Genomic DNA, 18,614 nt, shown 5'->3' with positions numbered 1-18,614 from the left:
TGTCTACACTGCAATACAACACCCATGGTTGGCCTGCGTCAGCTGACTCGAGCTCGGTGTGTGGGGCTATAAAACTGCAATGCAAATGTTTGGGCTTGGGCTGGAGCCTGGACTCAGGGACCTGCGAGAGGGTGCCAGAGCCCATGATCCAGACCAAGCCCAAATATCTGCACTGCAGTTTTATAGCCCCACCCCCAAGCCAGAATCAGCTGACACAGGTCAGCCATGGGTGTTTTATTGTAGTGCTGACATATCTTTTATGCCAGGATTTCCAGAAACCTGACTTGGGAACAAGGGGTTAAATAAATGGATTGTGTTTTTAAAAAAATATTTTTTGTAAGTGAATTTCACTTCAATTGAAGTTGAAGGAAAAATCATGCTAGCTAAGACCAGGTATAGCGAAAGGAAACAATGTATAAGTATCAAAGTCTGATCTTCAGTTCTGTCCTGCAGCACATGCTGCTATAATAGTCCTGGAGCTCTCCTGAGCCGAGAGTGTCCATTACACATAATTGCCTAATGGTTTGGGGATAATCTGGAGACTACATTCATTCTCATTTGTAAATCTTTTAGTCAGGATTAGAATCCAGATCCCAAAAACTGAACATCAAATGCATTAAATCAATTCCAGCAAACCTCAAATAATGACCTGGTAACAATAGACTTTTATGATGTCCGGGTAATTCATAGATAAACAGGATTCATTTTATTGGATGCCAAAATAATTTCTGTCTCCCTAGTAACATACTGCACTGACTTAACCTATTCTATTCCATAGCTGACAGACAAAAGTTACCATTGTAAAACAGAAGCATGCTCATTTTTAACAGACAGCAAAGAAGAAAAGAAAAGAAAAAAAAAACCCTCTGTCTACTCATGGTGCTACTTAGCAGTGTGAATATCAGAGAAACGAGGGCATGGAATCTGTATAGACTGATAATTTCTTCACATTGTAGGACCATAAACATTTCACTAAGGTGAGATGCTGTTGGGTAAAGTTTATCATATTTGAAGACAACTCAATCATTTTTGTTGAGCATTAAGTCTCGCCACAGATTACGCTCTATTCAGAACAATGAATAGGAAATCAGGTTCTCAACAGTTGGAAGGGATTTTATCTTTAAGCCCAATTCATAGGACAAGTGAAATCACCTCTCCTTTATAATGAATAATTTTGATACAGTTGGAGTCAGTTTTGCACAATGGCTGTAAAAAAATCTTCAGATAACTGAAATTGAAGCGACAGTGGGTTTTTTAACACTCAATGTCATTTTGAGTGCATGTGGAGATTACCAATAATATATGATCAAAAAGGAAAGAAAATTCCAGCAATAACAGAAATGCATTAAGATACCAAAGATTCTAATAGCAAAAGACAAGTTTAAAAGGATTCAAGCAAATAAGGATTAAAATAATCTAGTATTTGTGCTTCAATGATACAAGCGAACAAAACTCTGTTGAGAGACATGGTATCTGCCTGGATATCCTTCAGCTGCATAAATATTAGAAAAGCCAACCTGAAGAAGATAGAAGGGGTGAAAGAAGAAGTATTTATCCTACATTTGATTACTTGTCTAATCTATATCATCCTCTCTGGACTAGTGCCCTTTAAATATTCCTCCTGCACAGCTGTTGATTTACTCCTCAATAGAAGTCATGGTGACTGAACCCAGAGCGAATGGCAATTATACATTGCCATTTTATTGGCCTGCTGATTCTTCAAAACAGATTAACACAGACAGTAAGAAAGGACTGGACAGAACACAATGGACTTCTGAGGAAAGGAACTATTTGTTTTACCAGGACTGAATACTACGAATTTTAATTTACAGTGAACTGGTGTATGTTTTTATCAGTAATAGAAAAGATAATTAATGGTAATATCAAGATACGGTCATCTACAATTGTAGATCATGACTTCAAATGTACTGTTGCTGTAAGTAGTGGCATTTAAGAAAATATGCACATACAGTATGTGGTTTTACTGAATGGGGAGGGGCAAAGGGAGAGAAAACATGGCACAATGTGTGTCAGACTTCACTAACTTGTGTCTCAGGAAAACTGGGTTCAAATTTCAATTCACTGCATGAAATTCATGTAACAATCTCAGCCTCTCTCAGTGTACACTTGTCCATATCACAAAACCACCATGCAACATTACGTGTTTCTGAGCAGACTGTCATCACTTATGGCGCTTTATAGTTTCAAAGCTCTGTATAAAAATTAGTCCTCACAGCACCCATCTGAGGAAGGTAAATATAATTCTCAGTTTACAGATGAAGCAATTGAAGCACAAAGAAGGTAAGTGAGTTGTCAAATGTCACCCAGGAAGTCAGTGGCACAAGTGGGATTAGAAACCAGAAGTTCCTGGAGCTCAGGCCCATGTTCAGTATATTGAACTACAGTGGCCTGGTCTACACTACATAGGTAGGTCGACGTAAGGCAGCTTATGTCAACCTAATGTCGTCTGTGTTTATGCTACCAGGATCCTTCCACCGACGTAACTCACCTGCTACAACGACTTAATTACTCCATATCTGTGAGAGGCATAGTGCTTAATTCGACGTAGTTAGGTCAACATAGTGGCAACGTACATGCTGTGTTGCTTATGTCAACTTATCTGGCCTCCAGGAGATGTCCCACAATGCTCTGCTGTGACCACTCTGGTCACTGTTCTCAACGCCACTGCCCAGTAGCCAGGTACATAGGAAACAGCCCCTCCCCTGTTAAAGAACCAGGAACTTTTGAATTTTAAATTTCCTGTTTGTTTGGCATGGAAAGCTCACCTGCCCAGCTGATCATGCCAGCTCTACACTCCAAACATGCTCCTGCCTGGAGTACATAGGAGGCCGTGGATCTTCTGGGTCTGTGAGAAGAGGCTGTGCAGGCACAGCTCTGATCCAGCCATAGAAACAGACATATACAAGCAGATCACTCACGTCATGGGGGAGAAGGGCTACACCACGGACACACAGCGGTGCCATGTGAAAATCAAGGAACTGCGGCAGGCATAGCAGAAGGCAAGGGATGTGAACAAGTACTCTGGTTCAGTACCACAGACCTGCCATTTTTACAAAGAGGTGCATGTTATTCTCAGCTGCAACCCCATCACGACCCCCAAGAGCAGTGTAGTACCTCTGAGGAGTCGGAGGAGAATGGGAAACAGGTTTCAACAATGGATCTCTGGATCCATTGTTCCAGAGAGCCAGGAGCTGTTTATAACCCCAGAATAGTCCAGCCAGTTGCAGCAGAGCAGCATGTCAGAGTGATGCCAGGGAAGGAACCTCTGCTGAGTATGCAATTCCAATTAATATTTTTGGGTCACGTTCTTATATTCTACTTTTTATTTTAAAAAACCAAATTGAGATAGAGTGGCTATTTGCTTCCCTGTGGCTGCACCAGACAGGCAGAGGGTGCCCTACGAAAAAGATTGTTTATGTACATAGGGATGTCCTGGGATTCCTTCCTAGAGATCTCCAGGAAACTTTCATGGAAGTACTCTGCAATCCGTCGCAGAAGGTTTCTGGGAAGGACTGCCTTATTTCTTCCCACCCCACTCCAGTATTAATTCGCCTGGCATCATAGCAGTAAACATGGCAACATGAAGTCCTGATCTGTACCTGGATGCTTGCAGCAGCTGTTCCCTTGCCACTTCTGTTACCCTCAGGAGCATGATATCAGCTAGGGTTACCTATGGGAGACGGTGGCAGTTTTCATTTAACTTTCTCAAAATGCAAACAGTACTGCCTGTGCCTGCCGCTCCCCCGACCTCTTGTCATTTTCTGCCATTCACCCAAGCTTTACAAAACATGGCCATAGTTTGGGTGGCAAGGTCAGAGCTGACCTCAGAAACCTCAAGCCTTGGGCACTAGAGAGCAGCAGCAATGGGGAAAATAAGGAAAATGTTGTGGTGACCATATGCCACGGCAAGCACTCCCCCTCCCCCACCCCCCCAATGCCGCCTCTGCCAAGGCTTGCAGTTTAGGAGATGGAACACTGGTCCCGGACCTCCAGACAACGTCCATGTTACAAAGGGAAGGTGGCATAGCCCCCCTGGCCACCTATGGTTCCACTGCGGGTTGTCCATCCAATGCTGCATACGGTCCGGTGCTCCTGCCCTCAGACCATACCCATCATAGCTGGGACAGCAAACTGATTCAATTGTAGAAATGAAAATGTTCTGCTTTACACTTGCATGGATTCAGGGGAGCGATTTTTGTATAGCAACTGTGCACTAGACCCTGGGTCTGAACTAACCATGGTTCCTTTCTGCTTTGCATGGTTTACAGCTGAAAGCGTGGCCTTCTGTTCTTCTTCCACGCTGGCAGAGAGATTCTCCCAGATAAGATGAAGGCAAAAGAATGCATGATGACATGTTTAATGAGATAATAAATGCCTCCAGGACAGCTCTCTGAAAAACTGGACTTGGACATTATGAGCATGACAGGAGCCCCAGAGAATGAGCATGGCACACAGTAGGAGATGTTGAGATGTCAGGGTGACCTTCAGGAGAAGCATCTTAAGGCTCAACTCCCTCTGCAGAACGGCATTCCAACATCACTACATTCCTCCTCTTGCCCTCACACATGTTCCACTAGGTGAAGGGGGCCAATGCAATATCCCTTCCTCTCAATCCTGGGGGAGAGTGCCAAGAATAACAGCTGCACATATGCTGAGGTATGACAGGCAAGGCCGCTGTTCTTTTAAAGATAAGATGAATGAGTTTTCCCCTCCCAATTTTATTCCACCGTCTTCCCAAGATTTAATTCTTGTGACAGATCTTTCGGTGTCTATATCTGCATGCAAGGAAAGTCCAGATCTTGAAAATGAAATCTTTATTAATTCAAAGCAGAAGGGGAAGAGAGGGACAGGGAATCTGAGACACCGGGGGTGATGTGCATGGAAAAGAAGCGTAGCAGTCACATCAAGGTTCAGATTATGGTAGGCCCAATACAGAAAAGCAGCGGACATTACTGTGGATCATTACTAAAACTGGTTTTCAAAGCCTCCCTGAGTCACACTGCTCCATGCAGTAATTTTGCGGTCCGGAAAGGAAGTCCCTGCTTGCAGCTTTCTGAACAGACCTATGTCTTAAAGATGCATGCATCATGCACCTTCCCAGACCATCCCATGAAGATGTCGGTAAAAAACCTCCAATATTCCACCAGTTCTTGCAACACAATAGGAAAGTATCCCTTTCTGTTTAGGTACTTTTTGGCAAGGTGGTCTGGTGCCAAGATAGGGAAATGCATGCCATCTATTGATCCACCACAATTAGGGAACCCCATTGTGGCAAAACCATCCACTATGTCCTGCACATTGCCCAGAGTCACTATCCTTCTTAGCAGAAGACTAAAGATTAATGGCCCTGCATACTTGGATCACAGCAACCCCCACAGTAGATTTACCAATTCCAAATTGATTCCCCACTGACTAGTAGCAGTCTGACATTGCAAGCTTCCACACAGAATTTGCCACTCGTTTCTCCACTGTCAAAGCAGGTCTCATTTTAGTGTTGCTGAGCAGCAGGGCTGGGGAGAGCTCTACACACAGTTCCTGAAAATTCTGCAATCACTGATCATCATCCCATAACTGCATAATGACGTGATTCCACTAGTCAGTGCTTGCTTCTCAGGACCAGAACCAGTGCTCCATTGTGTTAAGCTGCTGCACAAGTGCGAACAGCAACTGGGAATTGTTTCATTTCAACAGGGCTACTTGAAGGATGCAGCGGTTCCTCTCGCAGCTCTGGAAATACTGCAGGATAAGGGGTGTAGTGTTTGTGACACTTGCCACAATAGTACACAGCTGAGCAGGGTATATGCGTCCCTGCAGATGCCGTATGCACAGCTATGCCCACTTTTTGAAAAAAAAGGCATGAAATATGGATTGCAGATGAAATCATGGGATGTTGAAGCCACATTCCCAGTCACCCCTGCAAGAATGTTTTGGTCCCATGAAGCACTTCAAACCCTTCCCAAAACCTCACTGCTCTCCGCATCGATGCAAGCGCTGCTAGTAAGGACACACTCCACAGATACAAGGAGTGTGGTGTGGACATACACAACCGACTTACTGTGGCAGCTGGATGTCAACTTAAGTTTGTAGTTGAGACATGGCCACTGTCTCTTGGGAGAGGCCAGCTACTGGAATAGTAAAGCCTTCTGTCAGTCAGACTGAGTTGCTTTGGGCTCAGGATCAGAATGGCAAAAGTGATGTAGGTTAGTACTGAAGTCTATGGCTGGAACAATATCTGAGAGAAGGGTTTTACAGCTTGCCAATGAACTACGCATCTCTAACCACAATCGTGCATTCACCCTAAAAGGTAAAAGCATGACAAAAAAATTACATATTTTAGTTTTACAAGCACTTAAAAATAAGCAAGCATTAGCAAAGCCAACCTAAAATGGACAGCTGTACATTGGTTAACTGCATGCTATGGATTAATTGACAGGCATAAGGGAAAAGTCTAAGGGCACGTCTACACTTACCAGTGATTGACGCTGCGGCGATCGATGCACCGGGGGTCGATTTATGCTAAATCGACCGTAGATCGCTCTCCCGTCGACTCCTGTACTCCACCAGAACAAGAAGCGTAAGGTAAGTCGACAGGAGAGCATCTCCCGTCGACCCAGTGCAGTGTAGACCCTGCAGTAAGTCAACTTAAGCTAAACTGATTCCAGCTACATTATTCATGTAGCTGGAGTTGTATAATTTAGGTCGACTTACCCCAGTAGTGTAGACAAGGCCTAAGAGACAAAGTATCCACTTCATCTGTGCATAGTTTCTTGTAAAACATTTGTTAGTTTGGTAACAGGTTGCTAGCAAGTGCTGACCTGTGTGCTACCTCAGATTTTCACAGGTCTTCCAACAGAATTCAGAATACTTGTTTTGTAATTGTAAACTCAGATGTGAGGCAAGAATTTCCTGAACAGTAACCAATTTTGCACTAGTGAAAACAAGTACACTACAAATGAACCCAAGCCCCTTCTTTTAATACGAATATGCTGCTTTTACTTTCAGATCATCTCTTTCCTGTTTTTACCACGGCTTGTGCAAATTGACCTGTCTCTTGGTATGTTCAAATCAACATGCAAGTTCTGAAACATTGTATGGAAATGGAAGCACCACTCTCTTTCAATTCTAAATGAAAGATTTTTTTATTCAGAAGAGATGTAACACTTTCCACAAGTACACTCTTCATAAACAGTATCGGTTTCCACTGTTCAGTGGACACGAGGAGATCTCTAATTCAGTCAGAGCAGGCTGCTGCACAGCATGTCTCTTTCAGCAGCATCGGGCAGCCTGGCCGCAGACAATCAAGCTTCCCAACCCAGGAGCTGTGGAAAATCTATGCCAGACTCACATTTAGCAGTTTGGAGAACAATGCTAAGCTTCTGTCTATGGTGACATTCGGGAGGGATGCAATCACTTCCTTCCTCTGAATTGCATTTACATGCTCTCCGCAGATGGCAGGCCAAAGGAATTTTTATGGATCTGAACCAATCCTTCCTCCCAATAGCTCTCTCTTATCTTCCTTCCAGTATATCTCATTATTATGAGTAAGTGGGAAACAATGCCATTGTCTTCTCCACCAGCTCCCCAGACTGTGTCGACTATACTTGTCCCTTTAACTTAATATTCACTTCAGACACACTGAAGTGAATTTAAAAAACCTTAGCACACTGAACCCCTGGCAATGCAGTAAATCGTTTGTTTCATTCCAGGTTCGGCAATCCAGAACAAGAGTTTGGGATAAAGTGATTATGGTATGCAATAAAATACAAAAGACTAAAGTAACTTGAGCATTATTTGCTTTATAAAAAATCCTCTTTCAAATTGTATAATCAAAACACCTTGAAAGAGTGCTGCACAATCCTGTTTAGCTGCAACAACCCCGATGTTATGGGTAACATTTAGCTGTGTTTAATAGGGATCCATTGTTTTATGAAATATAATTTGGTTTGGTTCAGATTTATTTTTAAATGACTCCCTGCTGTGCTGGGTATTTGTTTGTAACTCATTCCTCAAAGCAGCTATTAATATAATTCTATTTCCAGATTTATTTTGTTTGGCTAAATGGCTTGTTCTTTACGGGTACTTTCAATTAAGTCCTACTGTGCCCTCCAAAGCAAGATCCATCTTTTACTCTGTAGGTACAGCACCTAGCACACGGAAGGCAGTAGGAACAATAATAATCAGCAGCAGGTCAAGGTAAACCCCAACGAAGAATGAGCAACTCTTCTTCAAAGATGTAAAATAAAGGACACAAGACTAAGAAAAGTGAACTGTTCGTCAGATCTGCCTGAGTGCACTGTTTAATATGCAGCTTAGCATCAAGGTTTTATTATTGCTTATGGCTGGGCAGCTTGATTGATATTAGACTGACCTGAAGCTATTGGATTCTAATCCTTTTTGACCCAGACCATAGTAGGAGAGAGGGTGTGAAACCTATAGTACAGGGCACGGATACTAAAGTGATGGATACAGTATAGAAGCATACATAAACAAAAGCTTTTGTTGTTATAAAGCTAGGAGCGTGATTAGTTCTGCATCAGTGCTTCCATTTCACTCAAAGGTGAAACTGTCTGATCAAAATCTTAAAATTGAATGCTGGAAGGAAAAAAATTAGTTTTATTTTTCCACCTCATTTAAACACTATAGAATGTTAAACATCTGTGGTCTTGTGTCACTTGCGACAGGCAAATATATACAATCTGAACAAGCACCAGCTTTATAAAACTGCAGAAGTTGCTGTAGCACTGGCAATGTTACCTGTTAAAAGGAAGGAAAGAAATAGGTCTATAAAATAACGTTCAAACAAGAGGCTATAGTATACTCAGAGTGGGGTTTTCAAAAATCTTCAGTGTGGGCCTAATTCTGCTCCCAGTGAAGTCAAAGGGAACTTTATTATTGACTTCAATAGGAACAGAGTTATTTCAACAATGAGTGCTTTTGAAAAATCCCACTCAAACCACACACTTCAGAAGAGCCTATAACACCTCCTGTTTATACATATGGATTTCACACATACCTGTGCATATATGGGCAAATCCATGCAATAAAACTGTAGAACCACACGAAATATATCTTGTGGGCCTCAATCTGCATCTTAGTCCTGGCAGAGATGCGTTAGTGGACTGTGCCCACTAACACATCTCTGCCAGGACTACTTCCAGTATTGAAACCCCTCATCAGATTCAAAGAGCCACTAGTTAAACTACTAGCAATTCCTCTGCAAAGGATATTCCTCTATTTCCATTGATTCTGAAATGTCATGAAAAATTCTCACCAGCTGATTTCCAAGAGTTAGGTGTAAATTGTTCTAAGATATTTTTGTTTTAAAGCTTACAATAGTAGCTGTCTTGTACTGACAGAAGAAGAACCAGGCTAAAGCATGGTATGCATTGTTATTCCTCAAGGATGAGCTTTTAAGAAACTCTCAGCGTTGGCATTAAACCAATACCAATTGCTTTTGGAGAAAAAAAATACACTCCCAACTTTACAAAACTTCAAGGTAAAGAATTACAGACATATTGGGTACGTATTAACTAATTCATTCAAAAGATTTTATTTTAAATAAGAGTTTAATTGTTAAGTGGTGTTGATTTATGGAGTCTAAGCTGTGATTGCAAGAAACTGGCATTCCAGTAGTCTGTGTTAATTGGTATCAAAACTGTAGCTCAAAATTAAAAAGGCCTGCCCCAGGTAAGTTCAAAGTTCACTTCCTGCTAATGGCTAATGCCAGAAATGTCATTAGGAACTAAAATTTTTGCCTGGTACCTGAAGGGAAAACACACATTTACCGGTTAATTCAAATTCTTGCAAATCAATCAATCAATAGGTTTCAGGGCCATTACACTTCCAGGACATTCATTCCCCACTCAGTTCAGAGCACAGTTCAAAACTGACCTCATTTTTTAAACCCAGGGACTGTCATTTCATCCCACTCTTGCTCATCCACCGGCAGCCTCCTGTACCAACCCTGAAAGCTTGTGTGGAGACAACAGTCTTGTCCTCTGTAGCTCCTATTCTTCTTGAACCACCCCCTTTTATCTGCTTCACTTTACTTTCCATCTTTTTGCAAATCTTAGGGAGAGGACATTTTCGCCCTGGTATATGTCAATTTCTTTGTCTGCCTTTATTAAAACATGGCATAACTATATTTTCCAAATGTCCAGAGGTTGGCCAGGACTGCTCAGAAGTTTTACGCATTAGCCAACCGGCACTCAGTCCCAACCAGAGCCATGGGCTCAGTTACTTAAAAATAAAAATCTGAGTGATACAAGAAGGCAGAAGGCTAGAGGCTGCCCACCTAGCCTTTACCTTGACTCGACCCCGAGTTTGCCCTTTGCTGGAGCATGCGACTCAGGGAGTAGACGCAAGGAGAGTAGGCAGAGTGACCACACATCCTGGCTGGCACCGGCAGAGATGCATTGTTTTGGAGGGGGCAGTTCTCCATTCCACCCTAGAATCTCCATATCAGGGCTGAGAGGAACAGAGATGGTGATGCAGAAAGGGGGACCACATCACAGGTAGAAGTGACTTAAGGAATGGGGAGACATCAAACATACTCCATTTCCATGAGGGAAACCTGTGGGCTCCTTTCATACAGATTATGGGAGGATGCTGCCTGAAGGTTGCTGGGGGAGAGAGTAACAAATCTCTCCACCCATATAAAGGCAAACGGTTGGGGGAAATCTGGGGCATGGGGGAGAGAGCCTCCAAAGCTTCCGACAAGTATCGGAACTTCTGGATGTTTACCTGAAATCCAAACTTCATGATGCCTTTATAAATTAAATAATTAAAACCTATCAGGGTGTATACCAACGCTCTGGGAGCAGGGAGCCTTGTGGAAATTCTCCTGGGAAGGCGGTGGAATTGACAGTTGTCTTTAAAACTAACATTTGTAAACTCTTTGGGGTTGAGACTGTGCATACTTCCAGATGGAATCAAGGAATCAATTCTGAAGCACTTAGAGGAGAGGAAAGTGATCAGGAACAGTCAGCATGGATTCACCAAGGGCAAGTCATGCCTGACTAACCTAATTGCCTTCTATGAGGAGATAACGGACTCTGTGGATGAGGGGAAAGCCGTGGATGTGTTATTCCTTGACTTTAGCAAAGCTTTTCATATGGTCTCCCACAGTATTCTTGCCACCAAGTTAAAGAAGTATGGGTTGGATGAATGGACTATAAGGTGGATAGAAAGCTGGCTAGATCGTCGGGCTCAACGGGTAGTGATCAATGGCTCCATGTCTAGTTGGCAGCCGGTTTCAAGTGGAGTGCCCAAGGGGTCGGTCCTGGGGCCGGTTTTGTTCAATATCTTCATTAATGATCTGGAGGATGGCGTGGACTGCACTCACAGCAAGTTTGCAGATGACACTAAACTGGGAGGAGTGGTAGATACGCTGGAGGGTAGGGATAGGCTACAGAGGGACCTAGACAAATTAGAGGATTGGGCCAAAAGAAACCTGATGAGGTTCAACAAGGACAAGTGCACTTAGGACGGAAGAATCCCATGCACTGTTACAGACTAGGGACCGAATGGCTAGGAAGCAGTTCTGCAGAAAAGGACCTAGGGCATTTTGGTCTGTATAAGTAGGGGCATTGCCAGCAGATCAAGGGACGTGATCATTCCCCTCTATTCGACATTGGTGAGGCCTCATCTGAAGTACTGTGTCCAGTTTTGGGCCCCACACTACAAGGAGGATGTGGAAAAATTGGAAAGAGTCCAGCGGAGGGCAACAAAAATGATTAGGGGGCTGGAGCACATGACTTATGAGGAGAGGCTGAGGGAACTGGGATTGTTTAGTCTGCAGAAGAGAAGAATGGGGGGGGTGGGATTTGATAGCTGCTTTCAACTACCTGAAGGGGGTTCCAAAGAGGATTGATCTAGACTGTTCTCAGTGGTACCTGATGACAGAACAAGGAGTAATTTGTCTCAAGTTGCAGTTGGGGAGGTTGGATATTAGGAAAAACTTTTTCACTGGGAGGGTGGTGAAGCACTGGAATGGGTTACCTAGGGAATGTGGTGGAATCTCCTTCCTTAGAGGTTTTTAAGGTCAGGCTTGACAAAGCCCTGGCTGGGATGATTTAGTTGGGAATTGGTCCTACTTTGAGCAGGGGGTTGGACTAGATGACCTCCTGAGGTCCCTTCCAACCCTGATATTCTATGATTCTATGTATACAGTGCCTAACACAAGCGGGCTCTGAACTTGACTCTGGCCCTGGATGCTACTGTAAAATAAGTATCTGATATTAATAAAAATAGTTTGAAACACATTTTATGTGAAAGACTACACAAACTAAAGTGGTATATTATATCTTGTAATACAATGGTACAATGGGGAATTAAGGACAGAGTTGGTCTCATCTCTGAATTTCCTGGCTTTTGTGGTTTAATTCTAACCTTTATTTTATAATAGCTAAAGCACAAAAGAGACCGTGCTTTAACCACATTCTATTTAATAATTAATTGCTTCTTATTAAAATACCAGAGATCCAGCAGAAGAGAAACTTCTACTCACAAATTTAACAAGAACTGTGCAAAGGTATTTCTTTGTGTCCCCATTCACAATGAATACTGTAACAATATGATTTTTGCTGTGCAAGTTCGCATGTCTCAAGTTCAGGAAATAACAGGAACACTAAGACCTTGGTTCTGTTAGCAGTGAACTATAATGTACACTCACTGCAACTCTACCAGTGGGCTCAATGGCTGAAAAGTAATGTTGACAGTTCTCAGATTTCTACCACTATGCCAGTCATTAATGACTGAAAAATAGATGACTGATAAAAATGCTTCTGGCCTATCTAATGATTAGCATTGCTGGTCATGCACTGGTGATGAATGACAGCTAAGTAGTTTGCTGGTGTAAATGTTGCCTCAGTTCAAAAAAACCCTTCAACTTTGATATCTCTTTTAAACTCACAAAAGACCCCAAGGCAATTTATAAAGGTCAAGCTTAAAAATGTCCAGTCCCCTTCTTTTTTTAAGAAGGGAAAAAAGACTTTAGATTAAGTTTGTGAAAATAGACTTGGAACCCAAGAGGAAAAAATAGGACCCATTCCTTTGATAAGACTATTCTCAAATCCAAGCTAGAGTGATTTCAGAGCACTGCAGCGGAGGCAGTGGGGAAGAATAGGTCTTTTAGTGCCGAACAATTGCACTGCAGATGGGGAAGAGATGTCAATTTTAGTAGTAAAATGGTTAGCCCCAGAGGAAGAGGAAAGATAGAAATGGATGGTCTCCTGACACATGACTTATCCCTGCATACACCGAATAGCAGTGGACGGGGAATTTGTGGCAGTTCTGAGACCCATTCAGGTCAGCAAGTATCACCTTTACAGGAGAAACCTCAAAAGGTTCCTGGGCCCGGGGAGAGAATAAATGAAAAAATACTGGAGATTTTTTTTTCATAAAAAAGGGATAAAAAATAAAATCCTTCTAAATCCTGTAATTTGCATAATCACATTATCTAGAGGGTCTTGCATAAGGACTAAGGTGTCAAAACACTGAAATTTTAAGATAGCAAGTGAGCCACTAATAATAGAGTATAATTTTCTCACGTAGCTCTCAATAGTTGGACTCCTAGGGCGGTAATGATGAGTAAAGAGTTGCTACATTCAGCTGGATATTTTGCTTAATTCTCTCTTTTCATGTAAAAAGCGGAATCCAAGAATGAATCTCTCTAAAAGTATATTTGCATTGTACAAATTTAACATGCATTATATACAAATACACACACCTCACTGAGTTTCCCTGAAGACAAGAACACGCCTCATGGAATTATTTTATGCACAAAATTACACCCTTTCAGCAACAGACCTGTTACACATACTATTACATTTCCAATCTAGGAACTTTACAAACCAAGCAAGTCTCAAGTGTATTTTATGATGCTCTGGGTTAGATTTAAAAAATAAAGATTTAACATTCTCTGTTTAAGAAAATGAGATTGACAAGACTTGCATAGCTCCTTTAAGAGGCTTGAGGAAAACAGAATGGAATGAAATAAAATGCAGTAACAATATCTTGCTGCAAGGTGCTAAGCAAAAAGTAGAGGAATCTCCTTGAGTGAAATGATGTAAAATTGTTGGGCTTTTAAACATAACTAGAAAGAACTTGATGTGGCCAGAGAGAAAAAAAAGAGTGCAGCAGAGAAGTGCTGGGAGCCATCATGTTGACAAGTCAGCTTCTCAGCAGGTCTAAACTCCAAAGCAGGCAAACTCCACAAGGAGGAGAGAAGCATTTGAAGAAATTCTAGGCAAAGGCAGAGGAACTCTGAGCACATGTAAGCATACCTCATTTTTCTGGGAAAGGATTCTCAGATTAACAGTTTATCAAGGTTGTGGCAATTATGTATTTCAACCAGAAGAGTGAAGAAGGAGCCAAACACCAGCCCTCTTGTGGCTGTATGAAGGAGATGCAAGGCAGCCTGGGAGTGAAGATCTAGAACTCGGTGCAGCAAAAGATCAGAGTGCATGATTAGGTTTGACCAGCAATGTCAGGATAAAGTGAAGGCAGACTTGTGAGCAGTGTAACCTATGATAATGACTCAACAGTTGTGAGTAGGAGAGGAGAAACCTGGATAAAGCAGGGAATGGCAGAGGCCCTCACAGAGATGCTTGGAATGGGACAGCAAGTACTACAGCTGCCAGTGATCACCCGGAGACAGGATCTGATTGAGAGGCCAGAGGAATCAAAGGACAGTACAGTTCTGGTATTGTATTGTGAGTACCTCTTACACACAAGTCTCAGATTAATTAAAGCTTATCTAGAAAGTACCATCTAAAACAACTCCATTTGAGAATTCTGCACGAAAAATACTGGTTTAATTTGTAAATCAAAACTGCTAGCTGTCTTGAGATTATTTTAAACCCCAGCTTTTGCAACAGACCACAGCTAAGTGGAGTGAAAAAGATAAAATCCTTTGAATTTTTGGAAATCTTAACTGAAACTAAGATTTCAGATTAACAGAACTACAATTAAAATCAGGGCAGGTTGTTTTAGATTAGAGTAAGGGTTTGGTTATTTGGGAATAGCAAGGGAAGTTTCATGTTAATATTAATAACTCTTCCAAATCAATTAATAGCTAAGAACTGCAATGAATCCAGCAAAAGGGAGTCAATTTGCCGATTCTAAATTATCAAGTCCCATGTGTACTAGCCAGCTCATGTGTACCATATTTATTCATTCTGTGGGAAACAAAATGGATAACCCATGGAAAGTAGTTAATAGAGAATAAGGGTACTTGTAAATGAAGGTTTACTGTAGAATAATTACATGTTTTTAAAGAACATGTAATTAATTTTATTAATTTTTAATGACATTTAGAGAACTGAAATCTGAGATGCTACATAGAAATAAGATGACTGTTAATGGTAACAGGATTGTCAACTGTTGTAATTTTGGCTAAAGAAAGGAAAGCTGGTTTCCTGAAGTAGCAATCCAAAAAGGTATGTAACACGACCCTTTCTGAAGAGTTGTTTATAAAACCTAGAACAGGGTAACCTGAAATTCAGAGTAAGGAGTCCATGGGAGTTTGCTATCTTAGTCAGAGTGGCTGGTGGGAAATCATTTCTCTAATGTTTCATGGAACAACTTGGGTAAAGGGACCTGCCACACAAACTTGCGACGTGTTTTACCTTCTGTAGGGGACAACTACAATCTTACCAGAAGCCCCCCAGACATAATACAGCAGTGGTGCAGGGAGGGAGATGGATATGGAGACACCTGTGTCATATAACAGCATCTAAATGAGCCTTGAGACCTCCTAAAAAGTCAGTTCCTGTGCCTCTCATTGGTAGTTAGATGTTAGCTTCCCAGACTGCTAAACTACCACTGATTTGAAGAACAACCCTTAGACAGGAACACAGACCAGTTTTCTATTCGCCCAGTCTGCATCTCAGCTCTTCAAGATGTTTTTACAAAGCTGCAAAACGACTTCTCTATCATCTAGTGAATACACAATTAAAAGCATTCCACCCAAATGTCAGATAACCTTTAAACAAAGTACAGTATATAGTCCTAGTGCTTCTCCAGTTAAGAGAACTGGAAGACCTAATTTAAAACAAAAATGCACAATGCTATTGTCAATATATTTTCTTTTTTGTCTTTAAAAAGATACAAACCTTTGCTTAGGCTAATTTACTTAGTATATTCTTCGCTTATCTGCATCTCCTTGCTGCTTATCAAAGTCCTGATATTTCTGCTTGGAAAGTCTTTCCCAAGCTAACCTGCTTATCTGTGGTAATGAACACTCATGCAAACAGGCACAAAATTAAATGGCTTCTTTACAGCGATTATGATAGATTGAGCCCTGCTTAATCTACATAATCAAATTGCTTCTGTGTTCAGCAATAATACCTTTTCTGCTGCCCAGGGAGCAGCCAATGCTCTCCCAATAGCTCCCTTCTGAGAAACGCCAACTGCAGTGGAAAGGAGGAGGGTTATTTAAGAGGTAATGGAGCAGCAGATGTACGCGGTGCACCTTTAACTCTGAACGTAACAAGCCAGGTCAGAGTGAAGGGTGTCTACCTCTCAGGAGGCATGGAAATATCATGCAGGAGAATAAGGAGAAACCAAGTACAAGAGGTTCTCCTCAGGGAACTACCTATATTCCAATTGTCTATCGCAGACAAACACCTTAAATTGACTCTCCCCCACATACATGCATTTTAAGAAGACAGACATTTCTGCTTGCCTAGCATTGTTCTAGAAGTAATGCTTCATTTCCTTTCCCTCGGTAAGAAAGCCATGTGTGTTTCCACTATTTTCTTATGGTGTTTACACTCTAATAGAACAGCAGAATTTATTAACAACTCCAATACTAGAATTGAAGTTTTACATCAAGCTGGCTGTCTTACCAGTGTTTTAGGGAGCATTTTTTATTTCTGTAAAGCAGAGACTTCTTAGAGCCAGGCATGTACATTATAAACCTCTCAGCTTAGAAGTTAGAGGTATGCGTTTAGGGCAGATGACAGGGTCGGAAGTTCTGGAGCATATCCCTGACTCTGCCATTAACTTATTGTGCAACTCACTGTGGGTAAAAATTTTCTAGACTGGCTTCTAATTTTAGGTGGCCTACCAATTTTCAGAGTTGCTGAGTATCAGCAGCTCCCACCAACTTCAACTGAAAGCCACTTTAGAAAATGTGCATATTAGACTCTGTGACTCAATTTACCCATCTAAAAAGGGTGAGTATACTTACCAAAACAAGTGCTCAGAGAATTAGTTCACTGATTTATCTAAAGTGTTTAAGATCTCCAAAAGGCATGGTACAAGACCAAAGTAGTAGTATACTAACTACTGTATGTTTAATACAAACTATTACCAAAATGTACAATTTTCTGGCCACTCTAGTGTCTCAGAGGCAGTGCTCTAGCAGGGAGCACTGCGCTCAGCTTTTTGGGAGAGGAATGGTCTTGATCAATCTGGCCAATTATGGATTGGTATTGACAGATGCAGAAGAAACACCATGTCCAGCCCTCTACAGATGGAAAGATGATAGCTGTGACAAAGGATCTCAAGAGGATGGAAAGAGGGAACAGAAAGAAGCTCAGGGCTCCAATGATGATTCAAAGGATTCCTCTCTCTCACACACACACACACACACACACACACACACACACACACACACACAGCGCCACCTTCTCTCGAATCCCTTACATCAGAAGGAAGCGTTAATTAATTTATTTCTGTTAGTTTCAGTGAGCATTTGATGGGAAAGCGGATGCAGATGTTAGGAATCACATGAAAAGCACTTGGTTCAAATGGAGGGAGTTGATGGGAATTCTCTGACACAAAAATGTGCCAAGCAAATTAGGCCAGCCGTGATGTATGGCTGGCATTCTAACCCAATGAGGAAGAGAGAACAACTTCACACTGTGGAAATGAGATTGCTCAGGTGGATGCTGGGTAAGACAAGGGCTGAGAAGTACAACATGAAATGGTACGAGTCATGATGCAGGTAGCCCCCATCATAGAAAAGCTGAGGTAGTATCAATTGAGATGGGTAGGCCAGCTGAGACAGTGAGGTGCGAGATATGTTGGCAAGAGGGTACAAGAACTAGTAGTTACAGGACAAATACCATAAGGAAGACCCAGAAAAAGGTGGTTTGAGATGCTGAAGGAGGACATGAAGAAGGTCGGTGTCACGTTGGAAGATGCACTTGACAGGAATGCCTGGAGCCATAGAACAAAAGCTGCCAACTCGGACTAACAGGACAAGGCAAAGAAGCAGCAACTTCTGTGGGCGTTTTAACTATCTGAAGGGTTTTTATTTTTCTTGGATCTCAGATTTTGCACTTTAAGTGGATACAAATACTTATACTTTGAGGAAAGCATCAGAACTTAAAACTTGTTCCTCCCTTCTCAGTTGGTAAGGCTACTGAGTTAGAGAACAGTCCACAGCAACATTACAGGGAAACAATCAACTCTGGGTAACGTTGGGGAATCCTGAGGCAAAGCTAATACACTGTATTTCTATGCTGCCCTTCATCTGAAGAAGCAGTTTACAAATATAAGCAAGCTAAGTCTGAACACTCATGTGAGGTAGGTAGAGTAAGTTTTATAGATAGGGATACGGAAGCAGAGAGTAAGAGACTTCC

The 18,614-nt window shown here is 41.9% G+C and overlaps 1 protein-coding gene across 10 annotated transcripts in view; it reads right to left on the bottom strand.

The window, feature by feature from the left end:
* COP1 (COP1 E3 ubiquitin ligase) overlaps nt 1-18,614 on the bottom strand; it is a 236,435-nt gene that overhangs the window by 33,308 nt on the left and 184,513 nt on the right. The window contains exon 18 of one of the 10 annotated variants that reach the window (XM_065554549.1): nt 8,560-8,775. The exons of 4 other annotated variants lie outside the window; for them this stretch is intronic. In XM_065554549.1, coding sequence (XP_065410621.1) covers nt 8,659-8,775 — 117 coding nt within the window. In that variant the 3' untranslated portion in view covers nt 8,560-8,658. Of the gene's footprint in view, nt 1-8,559; nt 8,776-18,614 lie in introns of those variants that run through there. 5 more of the 10 variants (XM_065554547.1, XM_065554548.1, XM_065554551.1 and 2 more) reach the window with 5 other exon arrangements.

Source organism: Chrysemys picta, chromosome 8, assembly GCF_011386835.1.
Source record: "Chrysemys picta bellii isolate R12L10 chromosome 8, ASM1138683v2, whole genome shotgun sequence".
NCBI lineage: Eukaryota > Metazoa > Chordata > Testudines > Emydidae > Chrysemys > Chrysemys picta.
This window is presented reverse-complemented; position numbering and strand designations above follow the sequence as displayed.